General features: G+C 52.0%; 2 protein-coding genes across 2 annotated transcripts; both read right to left on the minus strand.

Annotated features, from left to right (window-relative positions):
• Positions 1–500: 500 nt before the first annotated feature.
• Positions 501–11,791, minus strand: NCLIV_038860 (putative myosin heavy chain; the record flags this gene model as incomplete). The annotated part of the gene is made up of 15 exons (XM_003880795.1): positions 501–1,658; positions 2,156–2,301; positions 2,789–2,930; positions 3,523–3,645; positions 4,008–4,076; positions 4,315–4,569; positions 4,956–5,066; positions 5,449–5,598; positions 6,509–6,733; positions 8,201–8,264; positions 9,431–9,553; positions 9,778–9,863; positions 10,293–10,359; positions 10,984–11,051; positions 11,675–11,791. 15 exons carry the CDS (start codon positions 11,789–11,791, stop codon positions 501–503), a joined length of 2,904 nt encoding a protein of 967 aa, XP_003880844.1.
• Positions 11,792–14,495: 2,704 nt separating this feature from the next.
• NCLIV_038870 (conserved hypothetical protein) lies at positions 14,496–17,591 on the minus strand (the record flags this gene model as incomplete). Its single annotated transcript, XM_003880796.1, has 7 exons — positions 14,496–14,582; positions 14,724–14,818; positions 15,415–15,465; positions 15,849–15,982; positions 16,321–16,417; positions 16,634–17,011; positions 17,588–17,591. 7 exons carry the CDS (start codon positions 17,589–17,591, stop codon positions 14,496–14,498), a joined length of 846 nt encoding a protein of 281 aa, XP_003880845.1.
• Positions 17,592–21,725: the final 4,134 nt, after the last annotated feature.

A 21,725-nucleotide genomic window follows, 5' to 3' on the forward strand; every position in this document is an offset into this window, starting at 1 on the left:
ACATCTTTCAGTTTTCCTCGAGGATTTCATCGGTGTTAGCTGCTTCAGCTGCCATGCATTTGCGCGTCAGCCTGCTCTTTTCCAGTTCTTGGGATCAAATGCGGAAGATGCCCTCCAGGGGCTTCTTGTTCTCTTATTTCTAGTCCGTTTTAAGAGAAGTGCAGCCAAGAAGCCGGCGCTCAAAACGAGGAAAAAGAACAGCTGGTGGAGAATACTGGCAAAGCGTCTTAAAGCCGCCTACGTGAAACGCAGCCACAGCTGTGTTCTACGACAGCTAAGATGTCGCGACAGAACTGCGGTCTCCGGCGACGGGAAAGTGTCTCACGAAAGAGTGAAGAGCTACCTGTAGATGTGGAGGCTGTCCATGTGTCAGTGTCTCCCTGTGCTCTCCACCTGGTTTCGTTCTGTCCAGAAACGATTTCTGAGAGGGGCGTTTCGGGGAGCGTCACGCGTTTGTTCGCAACTCCTCCGGCAGCAAGACTGCCTTGTGGTTTCGCGGATTATCTTGCGCGAGAACTTCCCGCGCCGGTGAGCGCGAAATTTTCTTTATCTGTTAGCGGAACGGCGAGTCGAGTGTCGCGGTCGAGAGCCTGTGCGGAAGGGGCGCTTTTCTCCGGTGTCTCTATCCTTAGTGCTCCCCTTTCACGTTTTTCTGCCGTCCTCTCGAGTTCGCTGAGAGAGGACTCCTTTTGTCCCACGGCGTGTGTGGTGGGGGCTTTCGACGAGGAGACCCGCTCGGGTGTCTTCGCTCCTCGAAGAGACCGAGACGGCGTTTGGCGGCTCTCTGTCTCTGGAGAAGCTGACCGCGCCCGCTGGCGCTTCCCAGGGAACGGCAGAGTCGCGTTGGGTCTCGCGCTTCTCGAGGGAAGCAGGCGAATCGATTTCGGCGGCGCTCCGTTCCCGTCGTGGCCGAACAACAGGGAAGATCGACCGAAGATGGGCAGAGCCAAATCGGCGCCATGGAGCGCTTCGCTGTCTCCGATGACGATAGGCAGCGGGTTTTCTCTCGGCGGAAGGAAACTTTCTTGGCGCTCCCCCTTTTCCGCCGCCTGCCGTGAAGAAGGCTGGGAAGAAAGGCCCCACGCAAAACGCCTGTCTTTTCGCGACTCCCAGTCTCGAGAGAAAGTGTTCTGTCGGGGAAACAGACCGTCGCTCTCGGCGCCGCCCAAGCTCGGGTGGCCGTCAACGAGACGCTGGAGAAGCGATTTGAGAACCGAGTGCCTTCGCTTGGAGGACGATCTGCTGGCGTCGAGGAGGCGCCCCAGAGGATTTGCCGAGGGGAATCTGTGCCGTCTCGCTCTCGGATCTGACAAAACGGTCCCCGTGGCCAGGGTAGAGCGAATTCTGCGGTCCCTTTTCCTCTCCAGAACGGCGCGTTTCAGCGCCGCCAACAGACTCCGGGTCTCCTGGATTTCCTTCACCTCCATAGTCAACCGCGTCTTTTCCTCCAGAGCCTTCTCCAGCAGCTTCTTGTGGTTTTCCAAGGCTTCTCGCGCCTCTTGCAGCTCTTCACGCGTCGAGAGAAGTTCCACTTCTTTGTCTCGCAAGCGACTCTGGAGCCACGACTGCGGCCGATGCTGGTTGTCCACGGCCTCGCGCAAAACGTAGCTTTCTCGCTCCAAATGCGCAATGCGCTTCTCCGCTTCTTGAAGCTGCTCCTGAAAAGCCCAAAGACGAGCACACTGATTCCCACGAACAGTACGGAGGCGCACGTCCCATCACATATATATATATATATATATGTATATTCATTTGTTTATAGGTATCAGTATAAAGCGAGAAATGCATCGGATGGCCGAGCTGCCTGGGACCGCGACTCGATTCCTTGGTGCAAGAACTCGGCGAAGCTTGCAGAGGAGCGCGTTCTTGCAATAAGTTACATGCACGAACAACGATTTCGACTTTTGCACGTGTGTGTTCATACCGTAAAGGAAGCGTCTAATGCAAGGTAGCCTATAGGCAACTGCTTCTCGTTTCCTCCCAAGAACGACGAAAAAAGAAACAACCAACCCTCCTGTGTTACAGGCACCGGTGAAGGGAGTGGACGGAGTGGAAATCGTTTCTTTTCTGCGACGTCAACTTCATTGGTAAAAACAGTGGGTTGTCTTCGCCTAGAGGCTTCGATATAAACCAGATATCTACCGCGTCTTCTCACCTGTGCCGTTTGTAATTCCATATTTTTCGATCTCAATTTCCTCGCCAGGTACAAACTCTCTTGAAGGCGGCGCGCCGCTGGAGTTGGAAGTGCGGTGGCGTCTTCAGAGTCTCGTCCCCTCTCTTCTCGTTCTGTCGCGTCACATCCTGTTCGAGAACAGCAAGGCAAATCGCGCGATTGCGGGGGTAGCAACATAAAAAAGCGAAAGAACGCGAACCACCTACGCCTGGTGTTGACCCCCTGAAAGGCCTAGATTCTGTAGATCGACATGCGAGTCTAAAACAAGGCCATACCATCCCTCGCAGCCAAGAGGGAAATGCGGATGAAGCTCAACTTCTGAAAAACCCTCGAAAAACCTTTGAAAATAAGCCAGGTTTTCCCTTGAAACAAACGCGATTATGATGGAGAATGCACTTCCTCTTTCTCTCGGCGTGCGTCCTGTCCTGGACACGGGGCAACGGCACGCCTCGCGTCGGCTCTTGAGAAAATGCTCGATCTTCCGCGAAACGTGCTATTCAACGGAAGGACTCGTCTCTTTTATACTCATTTTTGTGTCTGCTTCGTGCTCGATCTCTGTTTTAAAGAAGACGATCCGCGAGAGGAAAACCGTGGGAGAGATGCGCATGACCTTACCATATGAGGCGAGGAAGTTGAGGGCTGCGTCGACTTCGTCTTCCGTCCTCTCAAACGCCGCAACTTTCTCTCGGAGCAACACCAGTTCAACTCGGTCTCGTGCACTTTCCTCGCTACTTCGCTTCTGAAGGGAAATCACCTCCTAGGCGCAAAAAGCGAGACAGCAAAGCTACGCAAAAGAAACCCGGTGACTTGTCTCCCACGAGTTTTACCCGAAACAGAGGCGATGTCGCCGCTCTAGACTCGCGTCCCGCTAAACCGACGAAAAGAACAGACGAGAAACTTCCTGGTTAGGTCCCAAATTTCTCTCTTCGTGCTCCCTTTCTCGGCTCCGAAAGAAGCGACTGGTTGCCACCGAGACTTTCAGCAGTAACCCTCTACAGGCGCGGGCGTGTATTTTTCAAAGAGGTCAGGCCGGTGTTTACTACATCACCAACCTCTCGCATACACACATGAACTACATCTATATTCATATGTATATATATATATGTATGTATATATATAAGTATCTATATACACAAACGTGAGCATGTATATGGGTTTATATGTAAGCGTATCTCTCCATCTATGTTCTTGTGCGTTTGTAAAACTGTGAATGAGTAATAAATGCGCCTACACAAGGCTATACTTGAAAACGTATTTCGAACGTGCACGAGTCATTCCGAATCGGGGGAGAGCCTTGCTTGACAGGCCTTTCTCATTTAGCTCTCCTTTCCAGCGAAAACCGCCCGCACCTCTCTTAGAACGTCGATCTTCTTCTGAAGCATTTCGTTCTCCAACTCTAATTTAGCCTTGGTGCGTGCGCTGTCGTCGCAAGTTAGGCTCAGACGCTCGTTCTCAAAAGAACGCATTTTCACCTATTGAAAGACGGAAAAGTAGGCACTCTGAGGTTCTGCCGGCGAATCGATTCAAAACCCGGAAGAGACTTCTGTTTGTCGTTTGTTCGCTCTGATAAAGGTTGTCTTCTTTTAGCCACGCACACGTACAACTTGCATAACTAGAGGTAGAGCCATCCGTGAAACTAGATCTATACATAAGCGTAGACAGATAGATATTGGCAACTTGCAGAGATACGTTCCTATCCCCGTTCAGATCCCGCCTGAAGCCTGGGGGCCTTTTTTTGCATTCCGCGTTGCACAGACTCGTATGAAGAAGGAAACTGAGACCAACACAGCGGCACCAGCGGCAGCGTTAACGAACCCTAAACGGCTCCTCTCACCTCTGCAGTCAGTTCCAGGATCTCCTCTCGGAGCTGGCTTTGAACATTCTGATACTCTACAAGAACTTCCTGATAACGAAAGGGCATCATGACGAATCACACAAATTTTTTCTAGACTGTACACCTGTAAATCGGAACCGATATGCATATATATATATATATATGTATATATATATATATATATATATATGTATATATAGGTGTGCATGTGCATGTGTGCGTCGAGACGTGTTCTCTTGGTTGCTTCGTGTTTTCAACCTTTTCCTTGGGCTCGGCGAATGCAGCAAATGCGTGAGCCACAGCGGACCGGCCCAGGGACGGTGTGTAGGACGCTTTCGCGTTTCCGGATTTTTTCAGTAAGAATGAAGTTGCTCAGCGGCCTCGAACTGGCCCCGTGGCCCCGCTGTTTCGGTCTCTCTTCAAGCTTCTCCGCCAGAGTTTTTCCCGTCCTGTGGTGGTGGCGGGTGTTTTGACCAAAAGCGCGAGGCCTAACCTGGTACGCTGCATCTGAGGCTTCGCACTTTTTCTCGAGGTGTTCGATTTTCTGGGTCGCCACTTCGGCCTGCGCAAACCAAGGCGCGGGACGGAGAACAAACGAGAGAAGGCCCGTCGATTACCATGATGCGAACTCGTCTACCTATTCTGACTGACTAGTGGAAGCGTGCAGACAGGACGAGGCTCACTGGGACCGCGAAACGAAAGTGGAAAGCAGTCTTCGTTTCTTTCCCTGCAAAGCCTCATCCCGGGTGAACTCGAGCAGATCCGCTGAAACAGCTACCAAAAACCTACGGCATTCTCTGGAATTCTTACTCTGCTTATCACTGTGTACCTAATGTACATATGTATCTATATCACTATACATATATCGGTACATATGTGTACACATGTGTATGTTCGCGTGAACTCCGGTAAAGTTGCCATGCATTTGGCTCTGCACCAGTTCCGTACCCTGTCCTTGAGGAGCTGAACTTCTTTTTCGTGTATCTCTGTAAGACGCGCTCGGACGTCTTGCAGTTCCAAACGGGCTTTCTCCTCAATTCGTCGAATTTCCACATCTGCCTAGAAAAGCATAGCCCCGAACCATGCAACACATGCAGATATAGATATGCATGTATGTAAGAAACGAGGTTGAAACGGAGATACGGACACAAATATCAATGCATGTGCGCAATCTTGGTTCATAGCTTCATTCACGTTTCTACGAACGAAAGCTTCCTCTATTTAATACGCATGTATATATATATATATATATATATATATATATAAACATCTTACATATCTGTATATATACATAAGATTTGCATGCACATCAAAATTTCACGCTCGTAGGTACACTGTAAAAGACGCTGGTACATGCGCTATCTATGAATATTATCTAGAACTGTGTATCAGAAGATGTCTCGCTTTACAGGGATCGGCGCACGTAGATGCATATGTATACCTGAGTTTTGAGGTCTCTGTCGTTTGAGTTTTTTTCCAGGTCGAGTTTGTGGGCCAGGAGGCGTTTCTTGTCCTTGATCTCGATCACACGAGATGTCAACTCCTCTACGGAAGCTGTCTGTCGCCTCAGTTCGGCCTCTAGCCTTTCGACCTGAGGAACATGAGAAGCATAGGTTTCCCGTCAAAAACGAGAGGAAGGACTGTCGCCAGATTCTAGACAGGCTTTCTCTGGCATTCATGTTACCCTGGAAGCTGTAGTCCTTAAGCGTCGAACCTTTCCGCAAGTTACAGCGCTGTTTGTTCTGTTTCAACATCTATGCTTTGCATCGTGTCCACCTTGTCCCTGTTTGGCATCGGAATCTAGTTTGCTACGTACAAACGGATCCTCCCAGGTATGCCTCAGTTTTTGCATGTAGATCCTCTGTGGGTACCAAGATCTTCGCAAGACCACGGAGGCGTATCTCGCCATTTATATCCTGCATCCATACCTTGACTCTGTATGCAGGAATTTGTGTGTTCCTGTTCTGCTTGCTCTAGGAATTGCAATTTCACCCTTGCATGCAGGCATTCGTTCACCGTGGATGCTGCGATCGAGCAATTTCTTCCTCCCCCCGGCGTTTCAGACAAAACAACACTTCAGATCTCCCACTACAAAGCGACCGGGTCATCTTCCCTCAGTTTTTCCGCTCAGCGGAACGCACCCGCTGGGCCATCCCAACAGGCGAGCAAAGCCTCAGTTTTTCCGCTCAGCGGAACGCACCCTCTGGGCCATCCCAACAGGCGAGCAAAGCCCACAAGCCTCTGCCGGGGAACCAGCGAGCCTCTGCGCTTCAGCCTCCTTCCTTGAGAAGGTACGAAAGATTAAGTGTATTTTACTCACCATGAGACATACACACATATACATACATACATGTGCATACGTATATCTGTATTATCTTGATAGTACGCATGTGCCGCGTTTGTATCGGTATTTTGGAGATTCCAAAGCTCAAGTCTGTCGAGTCGCAAATCGCCGGGTTTTCTTGTCTTTCGCTCTGTGAAGAACAGCGTGACGCACTCACGTTTTTTTCGAGATGGTCTTTGTCTTGAACCAAGAGGCGATTCTCGGACTCGAGGTTGTCAATCTGCTGGGTCAACTGGAGCTTCTCAGCAGCGAAGCCTCTCATCTGCTCTGTCTGAAGCGTTTGCATCTGTTTCAAAGTTGAAAGGTCTTCTTCCAGAAACTTGTTGCGGGCCTGAACATGATCGAACTCGACGGCCTTCTGCGCCTGGCTGTCGGCGCGGTCCTGAAGAGCAGCCACAGGGGAGAGAGGGCCGTGTGAGTATCCGCACAGGCGTCTGATGGCTGGGAAGCGAAGAAGACGCGCAGAGAACGAAACGTGTGTCGAGTTGAATCTAGGAATGACGAGTCCAGCTCTGTTCTCCGTGGCTCGTCGCTCGCCGTACATGCAGCCGCCGCAAGTCTGCTTGAAGGCGCGACAGGCGCGACCTGAACGGAGTGCATGCAGCAGACCGACGCTCTTAATACAGATCACAGGAAAAATGCGGGGAAGTCGGGCAGGGTGTGCATCTTCACTCTAAAAGCGTTCGCCGACTTATTCAGATACCATGATATATGTAGACAGTTAGCATTTTGTGGATGTGCATCAGGCAGCGCAGGGATTGACTGTTTTTACGGAAGTAAACTATATATATATATATATGTACATATGTGCATAAGTCCAACAGACAGGAAGGCGTTTCAGAGACAGCGTCACTGCTCGTACTCAAATATACAGGCTTGAAGAAAGAAGGTTCTATCTGCAGCGAATGCACTATGTTACATATATATATATATATATATATATATATACATTCATGCGTATACCTGCATACAAGTATATATATATATATATATATATACATAGCACTTTGAGGCATAGAGTGCACAACGGTTGGTGAGCAGCAGGGCAGCACACCAGTTTTTTGACGCAGGGGAGGCAATCATGCTTGACACTCGAAAAGGATGAAGAAAGACAGGGGGCCCACGTTTTTCAAGCCTGGTCGCCTCCGCTTTAGAAAACGTGCCAAAACCGAGGGAAAGCACAACGTAGTCAAGACAGCATTGTTCTATTAGCTGGAGATGCAGACCATCCGACAAAAGCAGGTGAGGTGAACCTAGCGTCGGTCTCTGGTAAGAGTGAAACAGTGGCGGAGCATAATTCGTCGTTTCGTTCTTTTCTGTGAGTCCTTACTGCAACTCCCTCGTCTTCAGTTGGTGGTCTTGTTTCGCTCCCTCAAGTGAATCCTGCATTTTTGGGGAAAACCAAACCGTCGGCAAGGACACCCCATCACCCGCTCGTTTACAGAACTCCAGCAATCCGTGTCTCCCAAGTTGATTGCTGACCATGTAGGGGAACTTCTTTACGTCTGCTCTTTTAGAAAGAATGAGACGTCGTGAAAGATAACTCGCCTCCGTGTTTCGCTAGCGTCCGTGTTGCTTGCCGAGAAGCGCACGGAGTATTTCACCGGTGAGAAGCTCGTCTGATTGTACTAAGAACGCGTTTGTTCGGGCACGCAGAGACGATCGGGGTGCGGTCTACGTCAGTGTACTTCTTGTGCTCTTAAGGGGGAAACGGCTTTTGGAAAGCGACGAGAAATAGGTTTTCGCTAAAAAGCAGCTCTTGTTTGTGACGGGAAAGGTCACCTCGCAAAGGCTACATCTCCCGGAAACGCTCGACCGTTGCCTCGTGTTGCCGCGGAGACGCGCCTACCTTGAGTTGCTGGATCCGCATCTGAGCACGTTGCCTCTCGGCGTGGAGATTGGAGTTGTCTTGTCTATATCGATGCATGCGTTCAGGACAGACAGAAAAACCACTGACGGCGACGAGATGGGGGTTTTCCAGGAAGCGGGCACTGCTGCCTTTTTCTTCACAAACTGAGCAACAATGCCAGAGTGTCCAGATAGCTTTCCACTGGGGTCAGATGATTCTCCAGAATCGAGCAACAGCATGTCTTTCTCGGAAAGCAATCGGCGGTTGCCGACGCTAGAGACTTCTGTCAGTGCTCTGGGAAAGGTCGGACTATATATATATATATATGTATATATATGTATACGTGTGTTAATGGTTGTACATGTTTCTCGTTCTTTCCACTGTATGCAATGACAGATGCATACCTGAAACTGTCGCGTGAGACTAACTGAATACATATTCGTATTTAGACATCTGCATACTTGTCTACGCATTTCCTCAACCTTCTTCGTTATCGCTGCTTTTTGTGCATGTGTGCACGTAACGAACTTTAGGCTGTCAATTTCTTTGTTCAGTCTTTCGATGCACGCTTTGTGCTCGGCCGTCTGTTCATAAGCCTGTACGGAAAAGAAGAAAGAAAGTATGCATGTCATCTCCACCGCCCCTTGGCGTTTCGTCCGCAGATGGTATCATAACCAGGACGAACACGACGTTGGCTCGAAGACGAAACCCCCAAAGAAGACGGGAAGTTGCCTTTTTCATCTGTTGCTAGTTGACACACGTCGATGGTGTGTAGCCTCAGTTGCAGGCGCTGCGTCAGCCGATTATCGCACGCGGCACTTCGATTTGCCTATGTTCCCACGCAGCGAAATGTCGAGTTCGTATTTAAACAGAAGAAGGTCCGCGCAGTTCGTCCTCTTCACGTGCCCCAGTTTTGCAGATACATTCTGGCAAGCTCCAAGGTTGTACTTCTACGCGAAAAAGGAAGGCGTTCGTTTTTGGATAGATCGGGGGGCCCGCCGCTTGTGAGATATCTCACCTTCATCTGAACGTACTCGTGGAGAGATAGTTTATCTTCTCGTCTTTGTTTCAGTCTCTCGTATGCCTCATCAGTGATGTGCAGATCTCTGCAGAGACTCGCCAACAGAGCATGTCGACCTTCACGGAGCCATGTCTGTTGACCAAGCTGGAAAGGAAATCGCGGTTCCTCGTTTTTTTTCCCTCGAGGCCAACTACAGATATCGCACGGACCTCAATTCGCGTTTCACAGAGTTGAAGAAACCTTTTGTCGCCTCTAGAGATTGCTTTTCTTCTTGGAACTTCATCATCTCTTCTTCGTGGCCCATGGCCTGTTCTCGAAGTTGCTCCTGGAACCTGAGTAGCGACACCAAACGCAAATGGTGAAAGTGAATTTCGACGGGAGTCACTTCGCCATGATGGTCTTAACAGTCAGAGAAGGAATGCAGCGTCTACATGCTATTAGAATGGGTTGCTCTGCGCAGTTTGCTCCGGCAAAAACACGCAGAGAAGCTGCCTCCATCCGGGGCTTCGACACAGCCTGTCGACGCAGGATCCTGCGACGGGCCGGTTCCGCGCACCTGTATTTCTTTCTGTGAGAGTACGTGGCGCGCGGACGACCGGTGAGTTCCCCAACATTTACCTGGGGATGATGGACTCTGATTGTCTGACGAAGTAAAGTCTAAACGCGAGATCTCATCAAGAAAACATGTCCGGTTTCTGGCGTTCGCAGAAGGCCCAAATACGTGCTTGTTACACCGAGGGAACTTGCCTGCGTGCATCCGCCGCCCTCTCTAGCCGTAGCGTCGTGTTCTCATTTTCTAGATCGAAGATTCTTTTCTGACAAGCAACATCCGAAGGAAGCAACCAAGCTGGCGCTCGTGACACTGCGCCTCTCTGTTGCTCTTTTGGCGGCAGAACATCGCCCCGACACGCCTCACAGAGATCGACTAGGGACATTTCGGGGAAACTGAGAGACAGGCAGCAGTCGAACCCAGTCTGGATTGGCGCCGGTTTCTTTGTGGACGAAGGACCACAGAGCGTCTTTAGCTACGGCTCCCACCACACGGCAGGCTGACACACTGGCTGGCCTTACCGTGAGTTGAGGGAGCGCATCGATGCCGCTGACAAAGTTTGTTGGCCCAGTTTGTCTGTTGCGGGGGCTGGGCAGAAAAGCGACACAAACAACTAGGTCACGCTTTGCTGTTCATCGCACTGCCGTGTCTCTCTTGAAACCTTTTCTTTGAAGAATGGTACACGCCGCGGTCCTGCTGAGTGCACGGGGGCGCCGAACGGCCGCCGGCCTGTTTATGTCAGGGGAGTAACGAACGATCGGGCGTTGCTGCTGTCTGAGTGGTGGACCTGTTTTGAGAGAAGGCATCGCCACTTGTGAGATGGAAGAAGTGCGTGGAGAGAACAGTCGCAGAAGAGGCCGGTTGATCTCAGAAGTTCCACAACCGGGAAGCAATTGCGCTAGGACGCGTCTTATCTGAGTCCACACAATGCTGCAAAGGACCCCGCGCCTTCGTACGGTTTAGTTACTGTTCCTATGTTGCAGTGTGCTCTTTTTTCTCCAGACAGTTTCCCGCCGTGACCACATGGCAGTGGTTGACGTGCATGATGTGGCCTACATGAGGAGTTATGCCGAGGAACTCCTCCGTGGAGACCGGCTGATTCGGAGCGATTAATCTGCGCGCGATCTGTGTGTTCTCACTGGGATTCACGCGACAGAGAGTGCATGCGAAAGGGAGAAATGAGGGACCGTAATTGCATTTTTGCACACTCACGGCACTGCGGACCATGGAGGAGCATCGCCCTCGACGGCAGACGCAACAGTGGACGCATGCGAAGCTTGCTGAACAAAGGCGGGTCTCGAAAAAGGGAACTCCAGAGAGGATGTGGCGGCCGTAGACAAGAAGGGAACGAGTGCCGTGCTCTCTCGTAAGACGGCGTCCACTTGGTCCTGGAGATCGCTTCCAACAGCCGGGGAGTGAGAGCTCTCAGGACCCAGACAGAAATCCTCGAGGGTATTTCCTGCGTCTCGACCCGGATGCTCCGGATCTTCCCCTGGCTTGGGAAGAGGCATGCAAAGAACACAAGCTGGAGAGAGGAATACTTCCAATGGAACAAACATCTCACAAGAAAGAGGCGATGAATCGAAGCCTCGACTGGCAGTGGAACGTCACTCTCTTAGATCCCGTTACTTCCTTAGAGGCCGGAAGTGACAAACCAAATTTCGAGAGCCTTTCCATTCCCCTATACATCTCGTCACGCTCCCATAACTAGAGGAAAACCATGTGCACGACAAGCCCTGGGCGTGTGTCACGGGGATGAGGGTAAGTCTCCGCGTGCACTGGCAGCCTAGTGTTGTCAAAGTTCTTGTCCTCCGGGAGGAGGGAAAAGGGAATTTTGTTGCAAGAAGCAAGGATACAGAGAAGAACTCTTAAAACGGCGGAACATGACCGCAAGTGCGCCTACCTCGTAGAAGCCCCGGTGATACCCTGAACCGGGAGAATGCTCTTCACCACAGCCATAGCCGGATTCGGAGAGACTGTCTGGACCGATCTTGAGAGCAGGGGTTTCTAGTATAGCCATTTTTCTCTGCTCTGTGTTTTTTAGCGAATCGAAAACACGAATCTGGCAGATCCGTCTTTGTTTGAAGAAGAACGCATTCTTGCTTGTCTACAGCTTTCGTTCCCTCCCCCCCATGCCACAAAGGGTCGTGTTGCGTTCAGAAACTTAGCGCTGAGATCCTGGTCTCAAACCGCTTCGGCCGAAACCCTAGGGAATCTGTAAAGCAGACTCGAGGCGACTGCTCCAGATACTGTGGCGAGGAAAATTGCCAGCGTGAACGTACGGGAAAAGGATCACAGAATTGGATACAGGTGGTAAGGAAACTCGCACCGTGTGGAAGCTAAATGATCTTGCCAGCACCAAATGTTGTGCGGGATACGCATGTCATATCGCGTGACAAATTTCAACCTTTTGTGTCAGATCGGCAACCTCGAAAAAGACTATTCGCGGATTACGTAAGCTCTCCACGGCTGAAATAACTTTGGCCGTCGGACGGGTGTGCCCAAATGTGGTTTTTGCTGGAGATTATGGTACATGGAGACAACTGTCGAAGTCGGCAGAAGATGCTAGTAGATAATTTTAAGAAACAAACAGAACGTCGCTTTCTTTTCGCGGGCCCCACCGCGTGCCAGCAGAAAGCCACCGGTTTTCCCTGTAAGCATGTAGGTATCCTGTACCAGGGAACACAGTCTTTACACTTTTAGATCGGGGACAAATGTGAAGAACGAGAAAACATCGTCAATCTCAGAGATCCCAGAACACAATACGCACCGTGTTGCGTCATGGAAATATCGTAGTGGCATGCAGATCAGGGAAAACTCGCCCTCTCACCAGGCGTAACAACTGTACTGGCTTCTTCGACTTCAGCACAGTTTTATAAATCAAATCTATTTGCATTTCCAAGGTTGGGTTTCCGGTGACAGCACCTGTTACGCTTTTATTCTTCCACCGAGGGTTGGGCCTTGCTCTGCAGTCCAGATGGCGGATAGTACCCCACCCCACGTAATTCTGGCCGTTTTTCAGCCTTTTTTTGAAACATCGGGGGCACACGAGGAGCTTGCTGAGAATCGTGCGTGCCGCTAAACGCTGGCGGCAGATGCAGGTGAAGCGTGGACGCGTTTTGCTGTTGGTGAAAAAATGTGTGAAGGCAAAGAAACGCGTAACGAGAGCAGATCAGGGGGGGTTTGCACATGCGGAGAGGATCCTTATGTTTACATTTTAGCACAAGCGATTTCCTCATGTCTTCTATGTAAGCGTTTCCTCAGCTTGAGTGTCTGCATTGAGAAGACATTCCGGATTCTGTCCGAAGCAGCAGAGAAAATCGTTTCCAACAGTTCGGCCCAAATGCGATATTCATCCAACTGTCTACTGCCGTGAATCACGACAGCCAACCTCACGGCAGGAACTGCAACTCCTGCGTGCATCCAAGCACCGCTGTGCCATTCTGCAAAGATTCCGCAATCAACTTCGACAGGGAGGCATGGAAGGAAACCCAGACACGAGAATGCAGCGTCTAGCCTCTCGTGCGGGCGGGAGATAAGGATAACTGTCCCTCGTTCCAGGTGGCTTCTGTGGCCCCTCCCCACTTGATGGTTCTCAAATTTCATCTAGACGTGGTTCTCCAAGCGTGTATCGAACAGTGATCTCATTTCGAGCACACCGGCCACTGTGCGGGAGATCGCCACGAGCAGAGACTGAAATTTTTAATTCTAAAAACAACAGAAAGCAGAGATAATTCACTTTTAAAAAGTTTCAGATAAAAGAGTGGGGGGTTCTTGCCTCCCAACAGCGGGGTGATTGATGGCGGTGCTGGCGAGCTGGCGTCAATGGTGGCTCGGCCCCTCGTCAGGTTTTTCGCTGTGTTTTTGCGCCTCGACCCTTATTTTCCCACGACTCTTGACGCCGAAACACCTTTCCGATCATAAAAGTGGAAAGCTGGACACGAGGGAATGTCTGAAGAATCGGCCATGTGCCGGAGGGGTGGATCATTTAGGAGCTGTGTACAGGAATGTTATTCGACGTGACGGGGCAGCTCTTCATCCGGGACTCTCTTCACTGGACAGAGCCTCCGTCAACAACCACGCAGTTTCAGTGAGAAAGGCGCACCAGATGTTTCACGGTGGATTATTTCCGCAAATTGTACTCTTTTCAGTGTCGCAGACCAAACCTCCGGCGAAGCACACGCACTAAAAGCGAGACTGGAGATCCCAGGCATGACGCAGTGGAGCGTGGGGAACTTTACGTTTTTGTTCCATGTTTCGGAACTCGCAGCCTGGGTCAGTCATGGAACTCGCGAGTTTCATACAGACGCCAGGACGTCACGCGCAGATTCACATTCGCATGTATATACCTGGAGAGGCAGATGCGCAAAAGCAAATTGATTGACTGGCCGCAAATGGCAGTTGGAGAGAAGAGACAAAAGAAGGAAAGACATGGACGAAGGTGCACACTGCAGACCAGAAAATGCTACGGCGATTTTCTGGAGAGGAAAAAAGCTTGGGGAAAATCGCTCATCCTTTGCTTCCAAACCGCGAGTGCGCACCGGACGCGGTCCCTCTCAAGAAGCCGTCTCGCATTTGCCTACGAGGCGATATCTCAGAGGAGAGTCTCAGTCACTCCAGAAAAAGAGAGAGCCTTAAAAAGAAGGCACAAAGGCAAGGCGCCTCATGCCGTCGCGCCGAGGTTCACATGCCGTGTCTTTCTTCCCTTCGCTGTCCCCGGGGCCTCAGTACGGAGCGGGGTTGTAGAGCGCTTGCTGGATCTGGTTTGCGCCAATCTGCTCGCCGACTCGAACTCTCTGGGAGTCTTCTTCCTGCGAAAAACACACGGGAAGGAGCAACTGATGCGAAATGGACACCGCAGAAACACGAAAAAAGAGAACGCGGCACAGAGAGCAACCACGAGAAACGAATGCGAATGAGGGCGTTCGTGACAGTTTTCCGTCGTCACTCACGTCGTCCGAAACGTCGATGCCGTTGCGCTGCAGCTGGTGACGCAAACCGAAATGGATCATTACGCACATGATTCCCATGAGGACCATGTACCCACCTGAACAGTCGAGAAATCACAAGCACCGCGCAAAGGAAAGTTTATCAGCGAGATGCGAAACGGGAGCAGGAAAAGACCTGGCAACCATCTACGTTCCCTCCACGCAAACACCAGTCTCCAGGGAGAATTGCATACGGTGTTTCTTCCTGAACCTGCGGCAGCGGCGTCGTCACCCTGCGGCCCCACCGCCCGGTTCAACGGAAGAAACTGAGCAGGCCAGACACCCCCTGCCTCAATCCGTTTTCCGACACGGAACGCCGGGAAAATCCACCTGGGAACTGTGTGCCGCGAAGAGAGAAATCGACGCTTGTTAGGGCGCTCGCTCTTTCTTGTTTTCGGCAGAGACACCGCTGGAAATCGACTTTCTCCCTCGTCGCTCCTCGACACCCAACTAGGTTTCCCTCGAGGGCTGCGCGCGTCTTCTAGATAGCCACACGCCTGGTTTGCCATCAGGCACTGAAGCCTCGACGGGAGGGCCGCAGACAGCCACAGACAAAGTTCCAAAGACAGCCGACAAGCCGGCGCCTTTGAGGTGTTCAGAAACACTCCTTGATCGCGCAGTCCGGCTCTCGGGAACGGCCAAAGCAAAGGCTCACCGACGAAGAGCAGAAAGAAATTGGACGTCCACAGAGAAAGGCAAATGGCGCCTGCAGAGAAGGCGAGACGGAAGAGAGGAAAGCAACGAGGAGTACGCGGCACAGGAGGGAGGCAGGGGACACAGAAAACTCCTCGCATGCGTCTTTCCTGTATTCGTCGTGGGCACTTCCCGGACGAGAATCTGACAAAACCGAGAAAAAGGTTTCTCCCGCCTAGGCTGGAAGCTCGTAATGCAGCTTAATCTTCTATGTGGTGTCCAGCGTATATTTGAAAAAACAACACTGTCCCAGAGGCGTCTTCGCTCGGGCCTCTCCGAGGCACGTGAAAAAGGACTCTGGCGTTCAAAGCTTTTCCGAGTTTCTGCACGCGAACCGAAGTTTGCCCGAGTCGGCAGAAGAGAGCCGCTGGAAAATCCATCTTTCCTGGGGCTTACCAACGAGAATGTAGAAGAGGCCTTTGCCGAGAGGGACAGTGAGGAACTTGAACCACGTGGCGAAGAAGGGCTGGAGGCGCTCTAGCTGCTCCAAGTCCTTCGCTTCGACGACGCAAATCGCCACGCCGAACATCCTGAGAGCGAGACGGGCGAAGAAGGCCACGAACGTGAAGGACAGGAGCGGCAACGAGGAAGAGAAATACAACGGAGAACGTGGAGACAAACAGTAAGGCCGAGGGACAGGAGAGAAGGACAAAACGAGGGACGGAGAGAAAAAGACAGGGAAGTGCCAGGCACCAGCTGAGGGAAGGGGGACTGGATAAACCTGGAAGGATTGAAAGCAGTCGCTCAGCCACAAACGACCTAGAAGGTGTCTCCTACGAACCAGCTCTGCTTCCCAGCGCCACGAGTCGGGTTGACAAGAGAGAGACGGTGAAGAGAGAAAAGACGAAGCGAAGGAGCGGGCACTTACATGAGGAAGAACTGAAGAATGTACGAAGCCGGATTGCCGACCATCGAAAAAATGTTCATTATCTGAAGAACCGTGACGGCAATCAGCCCAACTCCACCTGAAGGCGAGAAAAAAACGACCACACCCCGCAACGTTTCGTCTTTTTTCTTTCATGTTTCTGGGACGCGCCTGCAAAGGTCCTGAGAGCCCCGGCCGTCTCCCATTCCAAGGCCGTTTCGCGCTGCAGACATGTCTCCCCTCCCACCCGCCACATCCCCGCGCCTCAGACTCACCGTCCCCTCCCTCCATCTCGCCTTTTCCTCTCGTCGCTCACCGACAAAGCACAGCGCTCGCAGGGGTTTGGGGCCTTCTCCCACGAGGTTGGTTCTCTCGAGGATTTTCCCGCCTTCTTGGAGGAGGGCAGTTCCGACTCGTGACCCCACCCGCATCGTTCCCTCGAGAGCCGCTCTCGTGAAGCGAGCGCCGGCTTCTTCGACGCCAAATTGCGACTCCGGCGCTGCATGCGGGGCGCCGTGACTCTCGGCCTGGACAAAGCGAAGTGCCTGGGAAGCCAGGAAGGCGTTTGCAGAAAAATCCAGGGGTCGAGGTTCTCCCTGTTCGCGGCGACGCTGCCCACGGCCTCCCCGTCCTGCGGCTTCAGCCTGTCCGGCCTCGCAGTAGGCTGCGTAGGACGAGGATGCGAGGTAGGGATCTGCGCAAGACACCCGCGGGGAATGCATCGACGTTATATCAAACACACTCCGGTAGTTCTCTTGAGAAACGCTCCCGAGTCCAAGCCCAAAATTTGTGATACGGGAGATGCTAGTTTGATCAGCGCCCTCCTACTGGGAGAGGCCGTCTGCGTGAGACACAAGTACGAATTAGTCTTTTTTTGTGCCCAGGTGTACATACACCACGAGGAAACAGAGACAGTGGAGCGGCGAGGAAGACGGTCTCCAGGAGGCAGAAGAAGAAAAAAGACACCCACGCCATTTCTGCGGGGACTGAGATCCGCCCAGCGAGGGCTGTCTACCTCTGCACGCTGAGTGGCCAGAGAGAAGGCTGAGTAGGCAGCAGAGAGCACGAGGTGCCTCGACAGCGTGTGAGAGGGAAAAAAGGAAAAGGCGACGACTCTCGAGACCGAAAGAAAGAAGAAGACTGGGAGATCATGTCCAGCAGGGGGGGAATAGGTCGAAATTGCTTTCCAGGATGTGTCTCTACGCTAGATCAAGACGCCGCGACATGGACCTTTTCTGCAACGTGGAGCCCGGACAAGGAACCGGCTTACCCATTTTTGCTTTTCTTTTAGGGAAAACTCTGCCACACAGAAGCTGTGACGCAGGCGTCTTGGCCGAAGACTGGGAGTCTCTGTGAATCTTCGCGAGGCTACTAGTCGTTAAAAGACGAGGAACTGCTTCGAAAGCAGGAGTTCATTTCTCTGTCCGTGTTTTGGGTTACGCCGTTTTGAGGGAGCAGGGAACGCACCCGTTCATTTTCCTGGAAGCCCTCGAGAACGGCAGAGGAAAGGTAACTTGAAACTGGGAAACTGAACAGGAGAGGAGCCGGCCCGAACGAGTGTGTCCGTCCCTTCCCTAAGCCTGCATGCAGCTCGGAAAAAGGGGGGTTTCTCATCCAACGGGATTCGGTTTTCCAGGTGACACCCACCACAGGCTGCCTGAGAAGATACTGGCCAAGCCTGGGGCTTGGCCTCGGTAGAGTATGGTTACGTTTTTCTCGTGGGCGAGCAGCGATTAGTTCCGCTCACAGGGCACGCTTGGCAGGAGACGTGAGGCGCGCTCCGCGTTTCTTGAAGCCGAGAGAGGAGTGCCTGAAGTCCAGCTGAATCCCAGCCTCCTTCGCGAGAAGTGAGCGAAGAAAAGGAGAGCAGCGTCGCGGCGATGTGGCGAGAGGAAAGAATTACAGAAAAGAGCCGCGAGAGAAAGGAGGTGACCTGTCGAGTCTCTCTCTTTTCTTGTGGAGGGAGGCTAGAGTCTCGCGGTCCGGAGTTCCTTTGCACATACTCGAGGGGGCTTCTCGAGACCGAGAAGAAGATTTCGGGGAAATCGGAAAGAAAAGACGAAGAAAAAACACAACTCTTGAGAAAAAGACACGCGCAGCAATCGCGCCAGCGGTTGTGCCTTGCGAGAAATGCCGGAACTCTTTGCTGGCGGGTGGCGGTCGCGCGCACGCGATTACTGCCACAGGAAGGCGAAAAAAAGAAATAGTTAAAAGAGGAAAAAGAAGCAAACGTGCCGTCGAAAAAGCCTCAAAAAAAGGGGAACAGAAGCCGCAGCCGTTAACTTGTGCAGAAGCAGGAAACGCGCGGTGTCTTGGATTCTCGTGTTCTCCACGAGGCATCTTCCAGCTGCTGCGCCTCATGCATCACTGGTCTGCATGCAAGTGTCGCCCAAAGTCGCTAGAAATCTCTCAGTACGAGCAGGAACAGATAAAACCACAGAACGCGTACTGATCCACACAGAGGGATAACCTGGATTTTAAATCGGAGATGTGGAACATGCTGATTTACGATGTGATCTGTGGATATATTTCGATTCCGTTTCTAACGAAGGCAGGTGTGCGCGGATTGGGGGGGAGTCCTGGAGCCCTTGAAGAGGGTTCTTCCCACGAAGAAAATCGCCAGAAAAGAGAATGGAAGACAAAAAGATGCGGCGGAGAAGCGTTTGCGGGTCGAGCTTCCTATAAAAACGTTCCTTAAGAACGACGTCCGCCACATTGAGGGGAGTCAACCACCCCTCGTCACCCACCTGACCACCAGACTGATCTACACGCTCGCTCGCTTCTCTTCCTCGAGTTTCCTCGACGGAACTCGAAGACTTCATCAATCGCACGCACACCGAATTGCCTTTCTTGCCGAGAACACGTCGAGGGGCTTTCTCTTGCTGAACGGCCAAATCGGTATTTCAACGCTCGCCGCTTAGCTGGCAAGTCTCGAGTTTTCCAAGAGCCTCGCCTGGTAACCCCACTTCGTAGTTATCTTACAGCAAGGGTGAGGACCGTTCCTGCCGTCTGCTTCCCCAGTAGTTCCCTACTTGAGACGTGCAGGTGATATCGCAATCGGTAGCCCAAGCTGGGGGGACGGAACCTTTGACCCCGTGGGCCAAAGCGCGGCGAGCTCCAAAGTTCGCGGTCGAAGTCGCGCAGTCTCGAAACTCGCCTTGTTCGATGTCTCGATCTTGGAAAAGTGATTGCACGTGCCGCAACACTTTCCCAAGTGCGTCGCCTGTTTCCTGTGAAGGCTGAACATACAGTTCCTGCGCGTCCTGGACACTTTTTTCACGATGTTTTTGACGGCTGCTGCCTCCTCACGGTCAGTTACCCCGCAGCTGTCGCCTTTACCTGGAACTGACGGTGCACACGGCGACCAGAGGTATCAAATAGAGAAACACGGTCCGATGCCACGTGCACTTGGCGAAACGCACGCTGTCTGCGCAGCTAGCAGAACTGTCGTGTGGAGGGTTCCAGTGTTCATCCAGGCGTTGCTTTTTGGCGGGGTCTTGAAGCGCTCTCAACTGAAGAACGCGAAAGTTCAGCATGTGGAAGGAAACGGAACCTCTGTGGCGACCAGCGAATTCACTGTAGCGCTCTCGCACAGCCTCTCTGCAGTCACCACTCTGACGGGCGCACCGGGGCGTCAAGGTCGAGCCCTACAGGGCGTAACCGTCTCAGCCCCGGAAAACGGGGCGGACAGCGTGTAGAGACTTATCGAATATAACGATACAAGCTGGAAACAAAGGACTTCTTAAACTGAGGAGTCAAATGGGTACAAGCTTTAACTGTTTTGAATGCAGCCATGCAAAAGCGACTGTGTATCGCGTCTCGGTGAAGAACGAATTCGCTGGAGTCGGCTTTTCGACACAAACACAAACATCTCGGTGTCGCAACTCGACACCGCGCGGGTTCTTTTTGAAAAGAGTCAAACCCAAATGGTGGTATATGACAAGACAGCTTTTTGCACCAGCCTCTCTGTTCACCAGAGAAAAGACTTGTTTCTCTTGCGTCGGTAAAACCTACAGAGACACACAACGGTCACGGACGTAGAGACTTCGGTAGGCAGAAGAGCAAAGTGCTAGGGCAGTAGGTATGCCGATCTTCGCTGTCGAAGCTGAAAAGATGGATCATTCCCAGTGCATTCATGCATTCACAAGGACCTCCCGCGCTGCGTGTGGCAAGGCGCAGTCAAAAAAACCCTCGCAAGCACCAGAAATGGTGCACTGTTCAAAGCGATTTTGACAGAGGCTGCCAGCATCTGAGTTTCAGAGACAAAAAATCGGATGCAAACAGACGAACTGAAGCAGAAATTCTGTCCGCGAGGGACAGCCGGAAGGAAAGCTGTCGGCAGAACGCGACCCCTTTGCCTGTCAAATAGGGTGAGTATGCAGCCGTTCAGGAAAAGACATTCCCCGTTTGAAACTGGAGCCTTCCGCTAACTGTACAGAACGGGACGCAACCACGGAAAACGTCCGGCTGGTGTCCCTCATTTCTCCACGCTCCTTGCCCCCTAAACGCCCACGCCGCGGGGTGTCTTCCCCTTCTCTCGGCTTTTCTTGCCTGTCACCGTTCTCTCTCGGTCTCTCTTTGTCTGATTAAAACTGTAACGGTTTCGAGAGAGAAGACACAAACCCATCTGCTGTCTCGACTCCGTCCAGCGGCCTCTCCAACAACTCTATATCCGGCAGGTGGAGAAGCAACGGCCTGTCGTGCAAAGGCTCGACTCGCTCGCGAGGCGTCGATCGAGAAGCGCACTGTGTGGAGAGGGAAGACAGTCTTCCTGCCTCTCGTTCTCGCTCCTGCTCCGTCCACTTCTTCCGGTGCCGGTGGAAAATGTCGTACGCTAGTCGCGCCGTTCCGTCAGAAAAGCCCAAGACCAGAGTCTGAGACGCGCTGTCATACCTGCGAGAAACGGAGGAAAAAGACGAAAAGCAAAGAGGGGATACGTGCGAAACAAGCGATACTCAAAGGGAAACAGCCTCTCGCAGATTTGACGCGCAGACAAAGGCACTTTGCACGCATACTAACGGCAATTCACGAAGAACCAAACCGAGTAGCAAGAAAGGTCAAGACGGTGTTTTTCCACACATTCACTCAAATCCAACTAAACCTGCTTCTGAGACAGATAAACAGTCAGTTCGCGTGACAGAAAAGCTCATACACTTCTCGCCCGCGCAGCTCCAGGAGCACGTGCGCCCCCAGCTGCACGCGTGCAATTCATGCAAATGTGCGCACGCCTGTGAAGACATAGTGCCCCCGCCGACGACAAAGTGAATGCATTGGCATGTACAGAGGACATCTACAGAAAACATTCACTCACATCCAAATTCAATAATACGCGTATATATATATATATACCTGTATGCATATATAGATATCGGTATAAATGTGGACAAACACGACGTGCATCTATCTAT

The sequence above is a fragment of the Neospora caninum genome, chromosome IX (genome assembly GCF_000208865.1).
Source record: "Neospora caninum Liverpool complete genome, chromosome IX".
NCBI classification, from domain to species: Eukaryota; Apicomplexa; class Conoidasida; order Eucoccidiorida; family Sarcocystidae; genus Neospora; species Neospora caninum.